The sequence below is a fragment of the Geospiza fortis genome, unplaced genomic scaffold (genome assembly GCF_000277835.1).
Source record: "Geospiza fortis unplaced genomic scaffold, GeoFor_1.0 scaffold203, whole genome shotgun sequence".
In the NCBI taxonomy this organism is placed as follows: Eukaryota; Metazoa; Chordata; class Aves; order Passeriformes; family Thraupidae; genus Geospiza; species Geospiza fortis.
In genome coordinates, this window is record NW_005054385.1 from 1,326,829 (window position 1) to 1,349,411 (window position 22,583).

At 41.6% G+C, this 22,583-nt stretch overlaps 1 protein-coding gene across 1 annotated transcript in view; it reads right to left on the reverse strand.

Annotated features, from left to right (window-relative positions):
* The window catches only part of MUSK (muscle associated receptor tyrosine kinase), a 57,183-nt gene that overhangs the window by 25,686 nt on the left and 8,914 nt on the right, over nucleotides 1–22,583 (reverse strand). The window contains exons 4-7 of the mRNA XM_005425342.2: nucleotides 21,463–21,590; nucleotides 20,842–20,983; nucleotides 4,367–4,491; nucleotides 435–594 (exon numbers count right to left, since the gene is read on the reverse strand). Of these exons, the coding sequence (XP_005425399.2) occupies nucleotides 435–594; nucleotides 4,367–4,491; nucleotides 20,842–20,983; nucleotides 21,463–21,590 (555 nt within the window). The remainder of the gene's footprint in view (nucleotides 1–434; nucleotides 595–4,366; nucleotides 4,492–20,841; nucleotides 20,984–21,462; nucleotides 21,591–22,583) is intronic.

The window sequence follows — 22,583 nt, forward strand, 5'->3', positions numbered from 1 at the left end:
GACGTCTCTAAGGGAAGAGATAACTTCAGGCAAGGCATGGTACTACTCTGACAGCAACCACCCTGCTTTCTGGATGCCAGCCCCTTGTGAAGCTGAACTGCTTGAAGCTATTTTCACTTTGCTGTTAGATGATACCAACGCTGGGTCATGGCCACAACTTCCTCCATATGGATGAACTTACCAAGTGTGCTTCTGGGACACAAAGTACAAGACAGCACCAAACATTCAGGAAATGACAGCTATGCCTGTCTCCGAAGTGAAAGAGTATACGAGGAAATAGCCTGGTGAAGGATGTACTCAGACTCAAATTTAGGCCCCCACACACTATCAGCTCTCCAAGCCTTCCCCTCTTCCACCGCAGTACTCCACATCCCTTTCCTCTTCCCCAGCAGGAAAGGCTAAAAAAATTAATGGCCTTTTCTTTCCCTGCATACCTGAAATGCTGATGGTTGCTGCTGCTTTTGCGGCTCCAAAAGTTTTGCTGTGCTTGTTTGTGGCAAGACAAGTGAACAGGCCAGGTCGGGTGACATACACTTGCAGTCTGGAATCAACCACTCTGTCCTTGACACTTTCTGCTATCGACCCCACAGAAACCTGAAAGAGAGAAAGCCCAGCTCAGTAATATTTCTAACAATGACACAAACAGGCAAACCAAGGAAAAATCTATGAGACAGAGTCCCAAGCATTTAAATTAGCAGAGGAAGATGTGGTAAGGAAACAAAAGTGGCAAAGACCTAAAGCTGCTGGTGTTACTTTGGTGCTTTCATAGCCACCAACTTCACACACAGAAATAAATATTAAAAGATCTCTCCTATTTCACACTTCAGCAATACTTTTGCAATTAGGTTTCAGTTCAAGAGGATCATAGTCACAATTTGGTTTATGTAATTGAGTTGGCTAATTACTACACGGCTTCTTGTGGTAGATTGTTTGCCTCTTCATGCCTTAGGAACTGCACAAGTTGACTTTGTGAACATCTGCTATACACAGGAAGAAAAGAAAATAGTTTGGAAGTCATTGATTCTGGACTAGTATAACCACTGCAATACTTTCAAAGCAGTCATGAGCATAGAAAGTGCTCTGGCTACAATGCATTAGCAGATACCTGGTAGATTTTCTTATCTCACAACTAGAAATATGGAAGGGGCTGAAAATATTATTATTTTGGCCAGCTCTTTTCCCAGATCAGTAATTTGCAGTTAAATAAGCTTGAAGCCTGCTGATTTTGGCTGGTTGGCCTTGATTTACCATCAAGTCTTTCCTGCCAATATGGCATTTATTAAAGTAGGAGAGCATGGTACACACAGACTCTACCTTGCAAAGCCAGTGGAAGAAGAGTGTTGCCTGCTCTGACCTTCACACTGATAAGAAGCATCACACATAATTCAAGTGAGGTATGTTGCCTGGAGACCCCCTAGGTGCTGCCTGACTCTAAGGACACTGCAGATTTTCTCCCTGGATTCTCCCCAGCAAAGCACTCTACCTACACATGTAACTAAGACAGAAATATCAATCTGACTCCCCTGGAGGTCAGTAAAAATGTGTTTTCAATTAGACCTTTCAGTGAAATTAAATACCCATGAGTATTGACAGCAATTGAAAAAGCAAGAAGGAACTCATCAATGTTGTAACATGTCTTGGAAGCAGATTGGATTCTCAATGAAAAGAAAATGCTGAAAAGAATATATTTGTTTTGCCTCTCTCAGAGTCAGCTTAGACTTGTGGTGAGAGAATGTTCATGGGAAGAAATCACTAAATAATCAGACCAACACAGTTTGTAAGTACTGCACCAGGTATGTCAGCCACTGTGCAAATGAAGGGACCAGGGATATATTTGGCCTTATAACATGAAGTCAGTTCAAGAGGGTGGGAGCCCAGGGGATATTTTTTCACAGATATGTCTTTTGTTACAGAGCTGCTCAAATTCAGTTTTAGACTCCTTTTCTCTCCAGAAACCAGTCAGCACTTAAATGGTGCAGGGACCTTCTCAGCGGGAAGAAGGTATTTCCTACAGGCCACCTCTTTCTTCGAGCATCTTGGTGGGATAGGTGGCTGCTTGCCACGAGCAGCTTTTGCTAATCCAGTGTTCTCTCCCTGCTGGTTCCTCAGGCCTCAGGTGTACCACGTCTGGCAGCACTGGATTGTGCCTGCTGAGAACAGATAACTGGGATTGCTCCTTCCAGCTTGGGACGCAGGAGGGACAGATTGCTCAAGTTACTGCAAGCAGCGCAAGCAGTATGCACCATGTACAGGGGAAAATCACAGGCAGTGGTGCCTAGGACTTCCACACTGGCCATCTGTTTTTTTCCTTTACTGGAAACTTCAAGATGTTCCCTTGTGTTAATTGATTCCCTTTCCTTTTCAACCACATTTCCTGAGATTTTGTTTCCAGGAGTTCTCTTTTTAGTGTTTAAAACATCACTTGAGCTACCAGGAAATTAGAGACCTCTTCATATCTTCACACCTGGCTCATTTATTCCTGGATATGTGGAAAACTACATTATAAGGTCCATGATGCCCTATGGTGCATAGCAGGAGGAAAATATATTGTGTTTCTAAATAGGTAGGCCAGGCAGCTGCTGCACAGAGAAGTTTCCATCCTCCTCTTCCAGGGAAGCTCAGTAAGCTCAGCAGACTCCTGTTCTTTGAACCTTGGGATAATTACAGGTTGGTGTTCAGAAACCATAATGCCACAGGCAGGCTGCATCTTCAAATGACTCACCCTTGCTGTGAACCAACCCTCAACTCTCCCAGAGACAGGCTCTCATTAAGGTTTCCTTGCCATATTTAAAGTGAGGCAATCAGGTGCACTACCCTCCTGGGACTGGGCTATGCCTTTCAGACAGCAATGAGGCAGAGCAGATATGACCAGTCAGGCAGTGGCCCAGGCAGGGCTGAGCATCCTGTCATGTACCTCAGCTCTCTGTGGGACCCACTCATTGGGATCTCAGGAGAGCACAGGTGTGTGCTCTGGAAATATATTGCTCTTTCTAGGTACCCCAGAGTCCTGCAAAATGTTTCATTCCCAGCGGGGAAGAAGTCTTAAAAAAACACCTGCAGTTGTCTCAAAGTAAATATTGTCAGAAACCAACAAGCACCCCAGGGTGCAGAGGCTGATCTGATGCCTTTGCTGCTCTGCCTAGCAACACTGAAGGAATATAGAAAATTAGCCCTAATCAGACTGGAGGACATAATAAGGTGTAGAGGAGGCAAGGAAGGCAAGACAGCCTGCAGAGTAGCCATGGGTCTTAATAACGTTTTAATGTGTGGAGAGAGGAGATACAAACCAGGATGGTGATAGCCCCCTGAAGTAAGAACCAAGGGGATTTATTGGTCCTCCGGACCAGCAAGTCCACAGGAATGGTCAGTATTAGCCTGTGCTCAGGACTCGGGGCTGACAGGAAATCCATGAGAAAGAGCAAAAGCAAATTGCCAGCCTGCACCCAGCAGACACTCCACCTGCCTCCACAGAATCATGCCCTGGAACTCACATCCTTTAAAAAGCTGTCAAAAGACCAAAGACAGTATAAAACATGTTCATCTTGAGCACATGAAGACTAGAGAGAAGCTATGGCCGGCTTGGGCTGCGGTGCTGCCATGACTGTGTTTCCCTGCTCACTCCCACACAGGCAATATTAGGCATCAAGTAGGTTTTCAGTTCACTGAAATGAAGGCATTGCAACAGCCTACACACAGGCATGAAAGCCAGGCAAATTGAAAGCAAGCACCCATATTAAGTGGTCAGGATCATTAGACCACAGAATCTTTCCTATGAGACACAGTGGATTTGCATCCCTTGGTGCCTGCCACTGGAGAGGGTGTGCCTTTCTTAAGAGCATGTTTCTACCCAGGGATAAATTCATGACATATTTCACATCATCTAGGTCAGCCTAGAAAATTTCATATCTATTATCGTCTTCAAATATCCTGTGCATAATGTGGTTCCACAGGTATTTGACCTCAAAACAGTTTGGTCTATCTAATTCCGTGTCATATTTGACATATTTGTCAAATATGCAATTTTGCCTCATTATTGTTACCACATTATTAAAAAAGGAAAGGAAAGATAGCTACAGAAAGACACAATGAAGTCCTAGAAATTCTGTCTTGGAGGATGGTTGGAAAGTTCTAAAGCACTCTTCATCTTGGGCTTTTTAGGTCCTAACAAATTAGATAATACAACACCGTGGATAAGGAGGACAATGTTTTTCCAGGGAAAACTGCAGCAGAGAGATGATCTGGACTCAAACAGTTTGAAAACCAAGGTGCTAAGTTAGGAAGGAATAGAAACCACTGGTGCTGACTACCAGCCCTTCCAGCTGACAGCAGTCCTCCAGTGCCAAAAGCATGAAAAAGAGGCACTTACAGCTTTCCCATTTTCCAGCCAGGTGACAGTAGGGACTGGAAGGCCGGTCGCTGTGCACCGCAATGTCACCACGGACCCAAAGGTGATGTTTTGGGATTCAGGAGCCTTCAGGATTCTGGCAAACACTGTAAGAGAAGACAAAGGTTCTAGTTGAACAATAATGTAAAGCTGAGGCTGGTGCCTGGGTGTACTCCCTCCCCAGTGGGTCTTGATATAAGTCACAGCTCCATTAATAAAAAGTAGAGCATAGAATAGGCTTCCCTTGAGGAGGAGAAAAAAAAATTTAGTGTGGTTACATTCTGCACCTTACAGACCAAAAGTTTACCTCTGGAAATTTCTGTCAAGTCCAAAGCCTAGAGGAAGTAATGTGCAAGAAAACCAAGAGGAAACTCTTCCGTAGCATGCAGATGGAACAGCTTATGGCAAAAAAAGCAGCAAGTCACCATGCTGCCCTGCCCAGGTTGACCTGTGAAATTTTGTCTGAACCATAAAGAACCACCAGTATGGATATGTGCCATGAAGGTTAAGGGTCAGACAAACATCTCAGTCTGATTGCAGTGATTAAGACTTGCCACAGAGTGCTGCAAACACTGGCATTTTCCACACAACAACAAGCTACCTTGAGGGGAAATGTCTAACATCAAGCATCAAGATGTGAGAAAATGGCTGGCAAAAACTTTAGGAAGATGAGATTGCAGTGGAAAAGTAGATTTTTAAAGTGGCTTCTCATTTCTACAGCTCTTGCTTCTTTTGTGGAACTATGGTTACTGGGCACTTTGCAGATAAATGACATATGCATTCCCTTCACCCACCCCCCTTCCGTTGTTGTTGTTTTTGTTGTTGTTGGGTTGAGGGGGGGGATTGGGAATTGGGCAAGGGGGAGGACTGTTGGCCATGAATAACAACTGAAGTATTTTTGCTGAAAACTTATTTTGGTCCAGAAACACAACCCTGATGGTCTTAACAAGCTGCTGTACTTGGACCACATGGAGAAAAGCAGAGAAGAGAAACTTCCCACCTGGAACATTTGAGTTCTGACCTAAAATTTTTAATGGAAACACCAGAATGTCTGTACGGAAGCAGGCTCAAAAACACTGCTATTTCTTACTCAAATTTCTCATGCTTAGTGAGTTACACCTTCTAGACCACACAGTAATGTCTAAAAATCTCCATCAGAAACTTTAAGAAGCAGGGAAGTTTCTCTTTGTGTTGTCAGAAAAGCCTGAGATCTTGTTTGCCACTTTTATCTGTGTGTTTCTCCTTACCAACATACCTCACCACATCAGCATCTTCTGTTTGCCCTGTTCAGAATTAGAGCATCTAAGTGTTCCCCTTAGTGTTTCTAATAGTGTCCCCACTATTTGGGATGGGAAGGCTTTGTCTGCAAAATTTCAGTTGAACTGGAAAAAAGTATATGCTTTCCACATAGTCCTTCCACCCAGTTCTCAGCTAGTATGCAGCTGAGGTTGGTTTTCACAAAGAGCCTAAAAACAGCTTTTGCTCATAGATAAGTAGCAATAGGAGTTAATCTCAGCATGGAAACCTTTTTGCCTTTCAATAAACTCTTGGGCAGAGGCTTTCTGGAAGATTAAGTTTAGTGTCAGTTAAGTGAAAATGGGGAGAAGATAAATATTATATTGAGCTTCTTAATTCTTCTGCATGCTTCAAGAAATCCCACTGTCTCTGCTCAGTGCCACCTGCCTAAAGTCAAAGCAGAGCAATATCAGGCTTCTGCACCTCCTTACCCCTCAGCGAGGCAGCAAGTATGAAGCTCCATCAGTAATAAGCAAAGCTGCAGTCGCTGGCCAGAAGCTTTTCTCATGAATAATAAATAAAATGAAACCTTTGTCTGAAGTTTCACTTCAGGCCATTAACACCAGATGGTTATGAATTCGACCCAAGTTTTGCAGGCTAAGCTCATAATTATTTTTATACTTCATTTGGAGAAATACTAAACTTTGGGGCCTGCCCTCTGGCAGCAGTTACATTCACATGGCTCCAGCTGAAGCCAGCATCTTCGCTTCCAGAGTTGGAATATGGCCCTTAGTGCTTCTCTTGTGCTGCCCAGTATGCTGCTGGGACCCTTGCCCACCTGATGCTGCTCTCTGACTCTGCTGCTCAGTTAAATTAATACCAAAGTGACAAATTACCAGCACCCAGTTAGCTGCTGCTGGACAGTGGCATATATGCCCTCCTCTGTACTAGCTGGTCTCCCAAAATCTGCTAGGTTCTTTCAGCCAGGAGGAAAAAAGACACACTTTGAAAATGGCAATAGCACAGGCAGTGTGCAAAGCCACAGCAAGCACTATGGCTGGTTCAGCTTATGCCTGGCATGGTGCCTGTGGGGAGGTCAGAAAGCTGCATTCCTCTTTCCAGGGTCCAACCATCAGCACTGATCACTGCACTTGCTTTAGTAGCCCAGCACACTACTAGGTAAGCAGTTGTCTGCCACCATAGGTAAGGTAAAGCATCAGGCCATTCTAAAATCCTAAAACACCAAATACAGGGATTAAAAAATCCAGCAATAGCTCCTAAACACTCACATTTTTCCAGTGGTAAGTACTGCAGGGAGGGATGGCTAAATAAAATTTTGCCTATAAGGAACTAAGCTGATTTCCAAAGTGTGGAAGAAATGAAATTCCTTCTATCCCCAGTGCTATTATGTGCATTTTTCAAGACCTTCAGAATTGAAGTTACAGATTTAATTCTTTAACGTTTCAGATACTTACATTTGAATGCTTTAAAATATTTTATTTAAAGTTTAGCTATGTACCTTAAGTATGTAGCTGTAGATGGTATTTCTGGAATAAACTGGTGGTGGGGGGGAGGATTAAATTATTTTATTTTCAAATGAGAAATTTCCTGGGACAAGGACCAGACTTTACAGGTCCTAAGAGGTTTTGGAGCATGGCTGATCAGCCAATCCAGGGAAAGAGTATTAAAAAAATAGTATCGCCCTATTTCTCAACCACATAATCTGTGGGTAGATGATCAACACATTGACATAGCTGTCAGACTTCAGTGCTGTGGGAAAGTCAGGATGGGTTGCATAAGTGCAGCCAGTGTCACCATCCACCTGTGCAAAGCAGGGCAAGAACACCAGGATGAGTTTAGGGTCCATTTTGGCAACTGCATGAGCAACAAAATCTGTCCTGTATATAAATGGCAGAACACAGACCCCCCAACTATGATTCTTCTGGCCCCTCCCTCTCCTCTCCCACCCCCCAATTCTGCAAGTAAAGACAAGAGGCAAAGGCAAGTAAGAAATGGAAAATCTGGCAGTAGTGTACCTGGCAGGAAGAGGTGGGTGAAAGGCAAGAGGAAGGATCAGGAAATAGGAATAAATGTTTGTAAAATTCACCTTTTTTGGTGGGCTCAGGACCTTTTCTTGTTCTCAATTTTCCTCAGAGTGAAAATTTCCAGCAATCAGTGATTTCTAGTACTTCCATTACTGGTCTGTCTTTTTCCACATCCTCCTGAATTTGGATTTTTCCTTTGCTTGTTTACCTACATTACTATTACAAGGTTAGCAACATTCTTATCAATACCCCTTGGCTCTCTGCACTGGAATCACCCACAGGCATGCCAAAAAGGCAGTTAGGGAAAGTGGGCAAAGACAGCTTAATTTATTTATTTATTTATTTCAGTGGAAAATAAAACAGAGGAGCTGTAAATGAAATCCAGACAGCAAAAAGCCAAGACAGCATGTCAAATTTCACTCCCAAGCCCCTTAATAAATGTATTTTTTTACAGCCTTGGTAAATGATGTTCTGTGCGCTGCAGGGCTTGCTAGGAGGTATCTGTACCGTGGCCAGCTGCTCTCATTTCTGAGAATTACGTAACATCATCCAGTCCAAACAGTAGAGCTTTAATTCAGTCACAAAATTTTTATACTATAAAAAGATTAAAGCAGCATTCCCACCCCCCTTCCTCCACATTGAATGGCTAACTCTTTCCAGGTGACTTTTTTTCCCCATTGCCTTTGATTGAGCTATGTTTAATTTCCCAGGTTTGGGGTCTGGTCCCGCAGTCCTGGCAGATGCCTGCCCTCAGTCTGGGTAAAGCCTATTTTTTTTTAAAGAAGGCTGGATTTGGCCAGTCACAACCAGACAGCTGTGTAGGTGGCCTGGAGGCATGCTGCTGCTTTGAGGAAAGGAAGTGATGCCCAGAGCACCAGTGATGCTGTTTGTTTTTTGCCTTTTTACGTTAATATGCTCTCTGTATTCTTCACACATATATTTGTAGCTCTGCAGCCTATTGTACTAGAGGCTGGTTTTCCCAGTACTTTTCCATGGTCTTTTCCTAGGCAGAAAGACAAAAGAACTTGCAGAGCTCCAAGCCCTGGGAGGTGCATGGCCCCTCTGCTATCTTGGTTCCTCCTGGGAACCAAGGCCTACAACAACTCTTTAGGACACATTTCATGGACAAAGGCTGGCTAGTGCTGAGTGGGGGACTCCAGAGAAGGGGCTTGACCTGGGCAGGGGGGAATTACATCAGCTATTGTCCTCTTAATTGGTGCTTTTTATCAATTATGCTAATTTCCTAAAACGTATAAAAATGTACTCATCCTTGGGAGGGTGGGCTTTTGTGGACATCTTTCCATAACTGCCCCTGAAGGTCTTCAAATAAAGATCCTCTCTTATATTACCTCCTTACTAAAATGATCTTGAGTTTCATTTCCAGGTTGGGAAAAAGGCAACCCCAGCATCAGTCAAGCACAAGTTTTGGGATGTGGGGTAGGTTGCTTTTTATCTAGAAGGCACAGTTTCTTTGGTGAACCCTGTATTTCAGAGAGTATGAGAAACACTTTCCCATAAACTTAGCCTGTCAACATCCACAGGTGTTCATATCCAAGAGTTTGATGGCAGAGTTCTGGCATACTGTAAAGCATCTGCATCCCCAATAGTCCAAAGCAAGGTAAGGCCACCAGGAGTTAACTTTGTGTTGGCAACTGCCTGGTAACATTCCCTTCCCACTGCAGCCAAAGTCTGCTCTCATACATGAACCAGACCAATGTGCCCATCCTCCCAGATCTGATATCTCAATGTGCCTCACTTTCCACAACTGCTTTGTATTTATAAATGAAAATTTATCATTGCCTTATCAATGAAAATTTATCATGGCCTTTTGGGTGCCTGAAACCAGGTCTTAAGCATATTATTTTTTTCATCTAAGCTGCAGAACACAGTGTGTAAAGGCAAATCTTGTGTTTACAACACATTTTCCTTTGCATCCAGTGTTGTGTTGAGATCCAATGTGTCTACACTGCTGCTGGAACTGGTAAACCACATATTGTCTTGGAAGGTTTCCAGATATAAATACCCTGGCAAAGACTTTGCACTGTGCAAAATTCATGTGTAAGTACTTAGCTAAATTTCAAACATTTTTTGTTTGTGTTTGCCAGTGTTCCCATAGGTCTTTTGTACCTGAAGGGGGAAAGGTCATAATTATTTCTTGGACTTTGCTTACAAAGCCATAGAAAAAATATTTCTTCTTGCTAGCTGTATGCTGTGAAGAGCCAGGAACTTGTGCCACTGTGATTTTTGCCAGTGAGATGTCCGTTTGTCTAACTTCCCATTCAGATCCATTCAGCTCATAACTATTCACTCTTCCTGACAAGCCTAAACCAGGCAGTCAGGGAGAGGTAAAAAGTGGAGGGACTACCATTTCCTTCCCACTGGTGAGAGATGAGGGAACGTCTGACAAATACATTTTAAATACATAAAAACCTGCAGCATTTGTGTCTTCTAACATTACCTGCATAAAATGAAAAAAATTCTTGAAATACCAGTGCCAAGAACAGACCACACACCATGCTCATGGATCAGCAGTCACAGAGACAGTCACACCAAGCTGTGTGCAGCAGCTAATCACATTCCAAGAACCAGGGCTGACCAGGCAAGATACAGTCTCTGCAGCTGACATGACAGAACCAAATCCCACCTTGGAGAACAAACATATTCTCCAGCAAGGACAAGGAGACAAGGAGTCAACCACTCCTCTCGCAGCAGCAGCAACAGCAGCAGCAGCAGCTTCTGAGTGTGGCTTAGCACTTTCAAAATGGGGATGACTTAATAATTAAATCCCAAGATAACTGCAAGGTCAGTTTTACTTTGATCTCCAAGTATTTCTTACCTAAGTTGCAGTACATATCTTTTTTTGTAAGCCTACCAAGTAAATACAAAGAGGAGCAAAACAGCTCCAGCAAAGCTGATATGAGACACTTCCATTTACCTCTATCAAATTGCTTACCCATTTTATTTAATCTCTGTATAAACACGTTTATTGCTACAGAACCATGTGTATACAAGTTATCAAAACAAAAAAAAGTACATACACACTGTAGGAAACACACAATCACTCTACTATTTCTCAAGGAGCAGCGCTATTATGTATGGGCCCCAAAAGAGCAAGGTGAGGAAGAGCTGTAAGCAAGCTGTAAGCAAGCAGTACTTCATCATCCACTGACCCTCACCCTTTTATTGTGGTAACCCAGGAGGATAAGCCTCCAATGCATCTGAAGCATCTGCATTTTGTACACAATGGCAAGATGCAAGTTCTTCTGGGTCCTGACATATTAATTGGGAGACTTGGGTCTTGTAGTCGTTAAAGCATCATGCAGCACAGGCTAGACTCCACAGCAATACATGGACACTCAACCTGGAGCCTGAGGCCATGAGGTGGGCACCAGAGACAATTCAAGATCTGTGTGAAAGGAAGATGGAGCAAGGCACAACATCTCCATCCTGAATCATATGCCTTCAGATTCAAAGCTCTAGTGTCTGATATAAAAGAAAATTTTTCTTAGCAAGGCAATAAGTTTTCAAGCTAACTTTATTTTAGGGTGGACTCCTAGATTTATGGGTGGTAGAACAATTTGCATTAGTAGAAGGAGTCATGTGATGGTAAATATATCAGCCACTAACTTCTCAGCTGTGAAGGACTTTACACTGCATGTAGATGTCTCTGGAATCCTACAAGGAGACACCACAAATACACAAAGACGTAATAACCAGGAGTAAAATGTAAATAGATAGCTTATATCCTGTGTGACTATATAAAACCTGTTCTCTACAAGTGTTCATCTCTATATACAGAGCAAACACTAGATTCAAGGACAAGTGAGGATAATGCGTTCAAATTACTTCCCAAGGAAATGAATGAGGAAATTCTTCTCATGTCATTACTGGTCTTATATTTGTGTTTGGTTTCTTTGAGGGAAAGACCCTTTTAAACCTCCTCATGATCTGTCTTGTCTACAGTACAGAGTCATATCAGGTGCATTTATCTCTGCCTCTACCCACTACTGAATATGAAATTGGAAAGGAAGCTCCCAGCTTCCCGAAGTCAAGGAGCAATTCCTTTCCTTGTTCCACTCATGATCACGACCCATCATGACTGCTGCCAAGGCTACTAGTCTGTGCGCACATATTGAAATCATGGCTATGCATACCCAAAAATGAGATAATTCATGCATCATCCTGACATCTGGTCTTCACCATTAGTATTAGCAATACAATAAATTTAATTACATATCATGTGATAAGTATTCCCTTCTGTCTAGTTTAAAGTGCTGCTCAGTACCTGCTAAGATGTTCCTTGGTTTGGGGACAGCAAGGAACCTGTTCCCTGCTCACCTTATCCATCACACATTCTTGATTTTTAGTGTTGAAAACTCATCTAGTTCCTCCTACAGCAGAGATCCATCTCTTTTCCAAATTCTCAACTCCCTATTTGATATACCCTTTTTGTGAGGGTCTATGAGGGGCTCCAGCCACTTCAGAATGCTTGTTTCAGTTTGCTCTGGTCTCCTTTATCTGATAGCTATGGATATTCTCTATCCTCCACTCCCTTCATTGTTCTGTGGGAAGCTCATGCTTTCTAGCTAGCCAATGGTTTAGAGAAGGGAGGGATTTTAACTGACACGTCATTTTTTCTCTTAAAACCATAATTCATGCAATGATGTGAGAGGGTCATAAGTTTTTCAAGTGCCTTCCCAAGGTCTTTGTTAGGGGAAAGAGGCTTTTGTGAAAGGAAATAGCAGGCTCAAATGCTTTTAAAGAAGAATTTTGTGTATGTGCCTTGTCTGAAGCCTCACTGCAGCTCCTCATTGCAAGAGGCCACCCTGTGATAATGACTCAAAGGCAGCATGAACCTCATGCCAATGACACAGCGGAGCAAGCTTCGGAGGTAAATTGAATAGATCACGTGTACTTGTCATTTATTGAAGGTCTGATGCTGCTTTCCCTCTTACCCTGTAATTAGGCCCATGATTGTTTCTGCAGCATCTCAGAACCTTGGGATGACTCTGATGAGTGCCGCAGGTAGGAGGAGATTTAATGAGATATTCTGGGTTTTCAGTTGCGCCCACGCCACCCCACTGAGGTCAGCCAAATACTTTGGTGTAATTACAGGCAAACTTGTAATGCTTCCTCCCCATAAACATTTTGCAATGTTTAAAATCAAACTGCTGTATTCACCCTTTACTGTCATAGGACATTGCCTGCAGGTACATACACCAGCGCCAGCACAAACAGGAAAGACATCCTTTCCCGGAGCTTCTGCCTCTGCTCAAGGCCAAGCCAAAGGCTCTTCTTCAGTGTTGATATTAGAATTTCCGTGAGGAAATTTCATCCAATACTTAAAAGAAGAAGTGCAAACTTCCTTGACAGTTTACTATTTGGCAATTCACCTGACCCAAAACACTCTGCCTCAAAAGATGATAGAGATAAAAATTCTGATTTTGCACTGAAATCTAATTAGTGGGAAATGTAAGGTAACAGTGCTGGCTGGCTGCTTCAGTGGTCTCTTGGTATCTCCCTTTCCTACATGATCTATGCCAAATGCAGGCAAGTCGACACAAAAGTGTAAAAAACTTTTTGGATGGCTGTCGTCGGTTGGACACAAGGTTTTCGGGGTGAAGGAAGAGACGAGATGGGCTCCATGATCAGAAGGCTTGATTTATTATGTTATGATATATATATATATATTACATTATAACTATACTAAAAGAAAAAGAAAAAGAGAGTTTCCAGAAGCTGCTAACTACCTAAGAATAGAAAGTAAGGAATGATAACACACAAGCTGGCCTTGACAGACTCCGCAAGCCAGCTCTGCTGTGACTGGTCACTGAACCAAAACTTCCCCAGGAGACCAATCACAGACCCACCTGTTGCATTCCACAGCAGCAGACAATCTATTGTTTACATCTTGTTTCTGGGGCCTCAGCTTCCCAGAAGGAAAAAATCCTAAAGAAAAGATTTTAGTGAAAAGGATGTCTACGACAGATGGCATATCAGGAGTCAGCTCATTCAAAATATAGACCACCTCTGGAATGTGGTCTATTCAAATTGATAGAATTTTCTGCACTAAATACATGTTTTTATTCCTGTTACTTTAATTTTGGTGTGACTTGCTAGTCTGTTGATTATCTGTGATTTTTCTGATTTATCTCAAATTTGTCCCAAGACTATATAAGACATCCAAAAAATAGCTGAAGGAAGCTCGTGCTTTACAGTTCAGAGGGACAGCCTCTTAACTAAGCAGCTTTCTATTGTCAATTAGTCTGCCATCTCCTCACTGGCACAAGAATTAGACTACATGATTAAAATAAAAATCTAGATGGAATCTGTCAAGTTCTTTCTTCTGAATGGATGGTTCTCCAAGGAAAGCCATCCTATTTTTAAGGCTAAGGCAGTTTTCAGAAGTGGCTTACAGGGAAACATTTTTGTGTGCTGTGGCGGGGTATTATTTTAGTAGCTAGTAATAAGCAATAAAATGTGGCCAGGAAAAGACATCTATATACCAGAGCTGGAATGCAAAACCAAACAACATCTAAGTCAGGGGAGTATAAGGAGATCTGCTTCTTTCATTGTTTTAATTTGATTGGTTTATGTACTGGCACATAGTAGCACAGTATGAAGTGGAGCAGCAACACTTCAGCAGAGAAATTAATGAAATGGCCTAGTTAAAGAAAGGGTCAGTAGTCCTCAACTGATGCCTCTTCAGAAAGCTGGAAAATGCAGAGACTTGAACCAAAAATGTTAATATATCCATGGAGAATACAGGTAGCTTTTTGTTAAACACATTGCCTTTTCTAATGTTTGCCCCGGCTATTTTGTTTGTTTTTTCCTTACAGATGTATGATTGCTAATTTCTACACATGTCTGTAGAGTCGCAACTTCAAAACTAAATGTTATCACACAGTATGCTCCTGAATTCCACAAGTCTCTGGTGCCACAGGCTGGTGGAAATCAAGCTCAGTTTCATATAGATCACAAGATGGAGTTGCATCTAACCCAGTACACAACCAACAGGACCATCCACATGCTCTCTCCTGTCACGTAGCCGACCCTGTATTTATTGCCTTTTTCTACACTTTTCAACATTAAAAATGCATCACTGAGCAAACTGGAACTTCAGAGGTTTCACTAGCTGGATGCAACACTGAGAAAGACAGGAAGCTTGTTCTTTATCCGCAGGGGAAGAAAAACCTTTTGCGCACCACATTCCAGTAGACCATTCACACTGTCTCCCTAATCAGAAAACTGCCATTCATTCACATGCTGCTGTGGTGCCTAATCCACCACAACCTTTGTATATTTCAGTGACAATAACTCCATTAATTTCCAGAAAATGCTCTTTCAATAGTTGAAGTTAAATATAAGGCTAAGGCTGAAATGTGGTTTATGGTGTTTTTTCATTTGTAAGCAGGTATTATTTCTAAACTGTCAGAAATTCATAGTCAACTTCTCAATTTCTTTTGCGATTTTTTTATTGTTGTTTTGAAGAATGAAGAAGAGCGAGAGCCCTTCTTCATGTGAATTCTACCAATTCACAAAGTGGCACTTTCCTTCCCCTAAGGCCAGAAGAAACATTCTCCAAAACAAAGAAAAAACTGAGCCCAGATCTGGCAATGACACCTGTAAATCATCACAAATTTTACTGGTTTGTGGCTGTTCTGCAATAGACACTTCTTATTTGATGCAGGAATTACATATAATCTGAACTCTGGCTATAAGCATTTTATCTGAGAAAGATAGTAAGAGATTAAAGCAAAACAATCCAATGGAATTTATTTTGCATGTTAAGAAAAAATTAATGAGGCAGCTTCACTCTGTGTCTGAGTGATAAGCATGCTCATAACAGGAATATTCCCATGCCTCTCACCGCACAAGAGCTCATGCTTTTAAACATATTCTTTTAATATCACACAATTCATACATAGTGGATATGGGGAATATCATTCTTAGCTCATGCCAGACCTTGGAGACTGTACAATTCTAGGCAGCAGGCCCAGAAGCTGAACCTGAAAAGCTCTTGCATGGCTTTTACGGAACTGGTTCTATTAATGGACCAGTTTGATGTCACTGCAAATACCAACAAAAATGAAAACTCCTCCTCTTCTATGGCCTATGTACATAAATAACTGTCTAATGCATAAAGGAAGAAACCAAAGGTCTTACAGACCCTACAGATTTCAAACGCTCAGAGGAGGCCCAAAAAATGCCTTCTTGGCACAACTTAAATCTTTATACCCTTCCCTAAGTTTTCACTTTCATCAATGGCAATTTCTGCATTTGATGACAAATCTCAACACTATTGATGGTAATGACTGCTTCTCTATTTCCAATGGAGTGATTTCAGAACTCAGATAAAACTGGAACATCTTAGTCATCTCAGTCAACATCTTGTCAATGAACTTCAGCCTTCAGACATCTATGTGAACTACAGATCAGATAAGCAAGCAAATGCCTCTATTCAACCATAGTCCTGAATCTTGGATTAATTCAGGAACCTTTCAGCCAGAGATTCAGTTTGAGAATCAATATAGTCATTTACAAGAAATCTGTGGAAATCCTTTGGCAATGTACTGCTTCACTGAGTATATAAATACTCTTCTAGATTTTGCAGCAGTATACATTACCAAAGTTGATAATGCAGTGATCAAAAAGATAGTTAGCAAAATGCTTAAGAAGATAGAAAATGAATACAAAACTGCAGGTCAGAAATGTTGCCTCCAAGGAATTAAAAACTCATTTCTTGGCAAACAGTCATGATTATAAAATTATTCCTTTATCTCAATGCACATATTACCTTCTGTGTCTCAATGTACCTTCTACCTTCTGGATGTACAGTAGTAAGAGGAAGTCATCTTCACATGCTCATTTTAGCAGATCCAACAAACTCAGCATTTCTTATTTGTTTGGCTTTGCAGAAAGCAAAAGCCTTTTCCTTTGTGGAAAAGGCTTGTTTCTGCCTATTGAACATCTGCCTCATGCCACTACTTTCACTAATCTTTTTCTCAGAAGCTGAGTGGGCTGTAACTAGAAGAACCAAGTGAGGAAAATACAACCATGCAGCTTCTGCACAGCTGTGAACCAGCTCACTAGTGAAGAACTAATTTATAATGACCCCAGCAGACGTCAGAAAGAACCAAGACATTTCTCAGAAGGAAATCAAAGACATGTATCATTTTACTGCTACAGGATGCACCAAGATCACAAAAATTGTGTGTAACTCTTCTTCAGGAGCAATGCCTATCTTGCATAGTCACTCATTTGGCTCACTTGGCCAACGCTTGCCTCTTGCATGCTTTCTCCTTGCCTTATCTCCAGAGCCCGTTTTCTGATGTCAAATCAAGGGGATGCTCCATGGCCTCTTTCTTCTCCAAATGCCCCCCAGGCATCCCAGGCAGACTTTGAGTGAGGGCAGTGCTGTCCATAGACTCAACACAGTTCCCAGTAAGGAACCAAGCTCTTCCCACAAACCCAACAATTAGGTCCATTTTGATTGTGTCTACCACATGTGGATTATGCCTTTAAAGGAAAAAATGTATTTCACCATCACTTGTCCAAATTCATCTGAGTTTGCCCCAGACTTGGATAAAAGATGCAAAAAGGCAGGCTTTTTAATCCTTTCAATTAAAATCCTGAGCTAGGATTAACTTGTTATAATTCATGACCTAAGCCCTGGTGTCTGAAACCTGCCCTGGGAAAGCAAGTGGACTGCCCTTACTTGGGACAGGTCTGTGCAGAGTGAAGAGCCTATAGAGTCCTTATCTCCTTCATAGCATTCACTGATGAAAACTGAAAAATCAGTTCCACTAAAAGAGGCCTTCAGTGCTTTCTTTTTCCTGACAAGAACTGCATCTGAATTTTCATCTAAAGCCAGTTGTTCAAATTATTTCAACTTTGCATTAAAAATAATAAAACCTTAAAAATACTAAAGCTGTGCTTTAAAAATAATAAATAGAGGCCAGTATTATAAATGTTGAGGAAAGCTAACAAGGAACAGAGGAAAAAATATCTGGAAAATCAAAATAGCAGCATTTTTCAAAAAGTTCTACCTTGGACCACTGAAACCAGACAAGTAGTACTGTAAAGTACATCAGCAGTGTAAATTCTTGGGCCAAGTCTGTTGTCAGTTTGAACAAATGGATCCTGCACAGTTCGTGCTGTATACTTGTGACTTGCTGCAATTTCTGGGCCAACTTGAGCAAGTCATTTAAGCATGTGCCTGATCAAAAGCACATTTAGGAGCCTGATTGCCTGCAGAAGGCAGAGTCAGTCTTTCAAGAACACCTCTGCACTTTGAACAAATGAATAAGCTAATTGCAGGATGTGGAAGCGAGAAGATAAGGGGTAATGTGTATGTCTCAAACATTGATAGCCACACAGCTGTGGAGCCAGCCAAGGATTGTTGGTAGTGCCAGCCAATTAGCAAACATGACTGGAGAAAGGGGCCAAATGGAAGTAGGGCAGTGCGTTTCTGGCACAAGTGTCCTTGTTCTGGCTCCCAGAGTTAGCACAACAAAGTACAGCTGAGGCACAGGAGTGATGCTGATGAGCCAGCATGGAATGTAAGAGGGAATCAAGAGTACCCAAGATCCCTGAAGCCCCCCAACCCATTTCCACAAAGGTCAACAAGAATGGGGTGCACATGATAATTCATTTGCGTAGAGAGTGACAGACTTAGCTCCAGTGCATGGAAACTTTACTATAAAAAGGACTACAAAGCCTGGACATTCATGTGTTCCAGGGACCTACATACGTATCAGCTGGATTGATGCTGAAGCCAGGACTGGTGGTACTGCCCTCTTCCTCTCTTTTCATTCTCTCTCCTCCTCTTTAATCCGTCTCTCTCTCTCTCTCAGTCCCTCTCCTTTCATCCTAGCCCTTTATCAAAACCCACTGCCCCATGCTTATATAGGAGGTCAGGGATTACCATACACATTTCCATGCCAAATGTGTAATTTATTAATAAAACTTCGTAAGCTTTTGCAGGCACTCTTGCTTTTGTCATTCCTTTCAACCACAAGGACCTATGATCCTTGGGAGCTCCCTTCTACGTAAGGGTGGGATGCCACACAGGACCCACTAAAATGGAAGTACACAATAAATCAGTGATCTAGCTCTAGCTAGGCATGAATATTTACACTTTTCCTTGAATGGACACTTACCTTGAATTATTATATTCCTAGTCAACCAGCCATGCTTATTCATTTTATTTTAATATTAAACCACACAATGCAGGCTGGGGACTCCAGCAAATAGTGGAACCAAGATTAAAAAAAAATCATAATGTTATTACAGAGAAGCAATAAACAACAATTTTCACAAATTTTATGAATGCTATGAATGCTCAAAGAATATTGGTGTGTGATTTTCCTGCTTTGAATAAATTTAGCATATTATTTACTTGTAGTTATTTTAAAATGCTGATACTAGGGTAGGAGAGACAGGAGGGGAGGGATTCTAAAACTAATGGAAGAGGTGTGTGAGGGTGATGCGTGCAAGTATCAGCTTGCAGGTGTACACAGGTATGCACACAGGTAGTTATGCTAAATATCCATGAAAATTGATCTAAAACACCATCAGGGGAAGGGATTTGCACAGCAAGCTGCTGTGTCAGAATTATGAATGTTGATGTCAGTTTGAACAAATGGATCCTGCACAGTTCACTCTATGTAATAAATTAGGATAAATTCCTCTGGATTTTTGGAAGCCAAAAATATATACCAAACATGTGTCTGTCTAGTTTGGGTGGCCACCTGAAATTAGGTATATTATACAGGTGTCCTACCAGAGAAACCAAGATGAGCCTGAAGGAGAGCATTTATTTGTTCGCCCAACACATGAATGGAACATGAGGGGACAATTTGTGTGGGAGCATTGACCTGCCACTGATCAATTAAGAATTAATCTTCCTTTTAAAAAGAGCATACATACACACCCCAAGTAGCGTATTTGTGATTTATTTTGCCAGTCCTTGAATTAACAGGCCACCACATACCTATGGAGATGGAGAAAAACCATCCACCTTAGCAGCCCAGATTTTTCGCGCAATTCCAGCTTGTTTTTAGATTCCCTAGCTGGCTTTGGCAGATTTGGAGCAAAGAATTGCAGTGACAGGGCCTTCACTGTTTGTGTTTGTGGCACCAAGTATCTGCCATTCACAGTTTAACTCTTGACAAGCCTTTGCCCATTGTCTCAAAGACAGGGGCCAAACTAAAACCCAGGACTCAAGCTGTTCGCATCAAGATCCAACTGTTTTCAGTTTGCTTCATCACTTTTAGCCTGGGAGAAGTACAGCTCTGAATCTAGGTTAAGAATAGCTGCCTTCCTGTTTTAAAGCTATTTAAGGAATTTCTAGTATATATGGTCTGTATGTATAAATATTTAAAAGGGACAAAAAAACCTTGAAAAATTCATGCATTTTTTAAGAAAACAGCAGACCTACAGCAGTTGGATCTAATGTATCTGAAACTGCTCCCAGAAGGAAGTCTATGTTCCTCTTAGAAATGGGATTGCATGCTAAGTAACCTCAGATAGCCCCAGGCCAAATGTAATCTACAACAGTATTTTGAAGCTTACTAAGAAAATGAAGACCCTTCTCTACTTTCTGCATTACAGTCATCCTGAATCAGAAATAAAAATTTGTTCATCTACTAAAACAGACATTCCCCCATTCACTCCACAAGCCCTTGCCCAAACTAAATTCTCTTCTACGATTCAGGAAGATAGAATGCTTTGTGGCCAACATTTGTGTACCCCTGTCTACTGTTCTCAGCACTCTGAAACTGGTGGTGGTTCACACAACACAGCAAACACCTTCTGTACATAAGAACTGGACACAGAGTACCTAAGAACCAGAAACTGAAAAACCAAACTGCTGTTCATTTAGTGGGCAGAAAATGCTCAGGTCCACAAAGGCAAAAGTTCTCCTCTCCTCTCCTCTCCTCTCCTCTCCTCTCCTCTCCTCTCCTCTCCTCTCCTCTCCTCTCCTCTCCTCTCCTCTCCTCTCCTCTCCTCTCCTCTCCTCTCCTCTCCTCTCCTCTCCTCTCTTCTTTTTTTTTATTGCACTCTAGGGTGGTTTTGACAACATCAACACAATACTTCGGTTTAATGCAAGTTAACTGGGTATGCATGAGGGGCTGGCACATGGAACTTGAGACTGGTTCAAAAGTCACTCACCTTCCACTACCACATTTGCAGGTTTCGAATAGGCTGTGCCCAAACTGTTCTTGGCTACACAACGATACTGTCCTGCATCTTCTCTCTGAGCATTGTGTATCCTTAAATTCCCAGAATCGAGGACAGCAATGCGAGCAGTCTCCTGCCGGAGGAAGGAGCCATTGAGGTGAGGACTCTACATGCAGGCTGCACACAAACAGCATCAAAAATCTGTTTACAAAGTTTGGGCTTATGTGCATGAACACCATATATGTCCTACAATTCAAGGATTTGGGGCCAGCTCTTCCTGCTCATAGCATTACACATTCACCCGTTGCTATTTTTGCAGATCAGTGAATTATAGCTTGAAAGAGCTCTTATTTAATGGAACACTCACAAGCGCTTTCCTCAGTATTTGGCCATACTTAGTAGTGACAAGCATTTATCACATAAAATATAGATCGAGAACATTTGGTTCACATGTAGAATCATTGCAAATAAAGATATTTATGAGATGAGCCCTGGATTTTCCAAATACTTCCTTTCTAGCTACTAGAATTTACAAATACTATAACTGATGCTAATATTTAACACAGTACCGTTAGCAAATAATTAGTATTACTGAAAACCATTCCTACTCACCTTTACAACTGTTTCTCCTTTGACCCATGAAACAGAAGGTTTTGGATTCCCCATTGTAGTGCATGGAAGAACAGCCTTTAATCCTTCTATTATTTCCACATTTACAGGTGGACGGGTTATTTTGGGTCCTAAAATTTTAAAAGCCAAAAAATTAAATTTGGGATAAAGCTACAAGATAATAGAACAAGATAAATTCAGAAATCACATGCACAAATCTGCTGCTTTTTCTGCGTATTGCTGAAAGATAAAGCATTCTTTCTCGGTTTTGAAGTTATTTGGTAAGAAAGAACTTTCTTCAGCACAGAATTCAGTTTAAAAAGCTGCAAAAGCAGCTAACTTGCATGGGTTATTTGTTTTCCTGAGTGGAGTTTGACAGTCATTTGAATTAGGGCCTGGGCTAAAATCCAAATTCAGATAAGAGTATTTCCAGTATTGAAGAATGTTAGCATTGCAGGTTCTGACATTTTTCACTGTGTAAACACTGTCCTGTCTCAAAGCTCAGATCCAGACTGAATTGATTTTGAAAGAGTTTTAACCCAGGCTTGCCTCTAGCTCAACAAGAAGGGTATGTAAATGCAATTAATATCCTTAACTGAAGGATTTATAAATATACTAGTGAAAAGGACAATCAAGCCTTAAAGAAAAAGCAATCAAACTCCCTTAAAGTTAATGAGGGATAAATTTAAATTCATTTTGCTGAAAGAACACAGTCTGCCGTAGTCTGAGCTGAGAGTAAAAAGGATTATTATATTAGTATTTTGGGAGATCTGACATTTTGAGGCCCTTGCATGATAATGAATCAGCAGAAAAACAAGTTTCAGAGAGCATCATCTCCTGGCCACCACCTGCAAGCGACTGGGATGATGCAGAGTTCCAGCATTACCAGACCTTGAGGGTCATCTCATTAGCACAGACCAGAATATACCTCCACTGCCTTTTAAAGTGCTTGTGTAAATAACTCTAGCCATGTGAGTCCAGCTTTACTGAGTTTGGCACATATGTAGCTCTCTGCAAGAGCAAATCTTTTGCCTTCCATGTGGAATGATGAGATTTACAACATGGTGCTCCAGAACATCCAATACTGCCATTGAGAGCATCTGAACATAATTTAGTTGATTTTG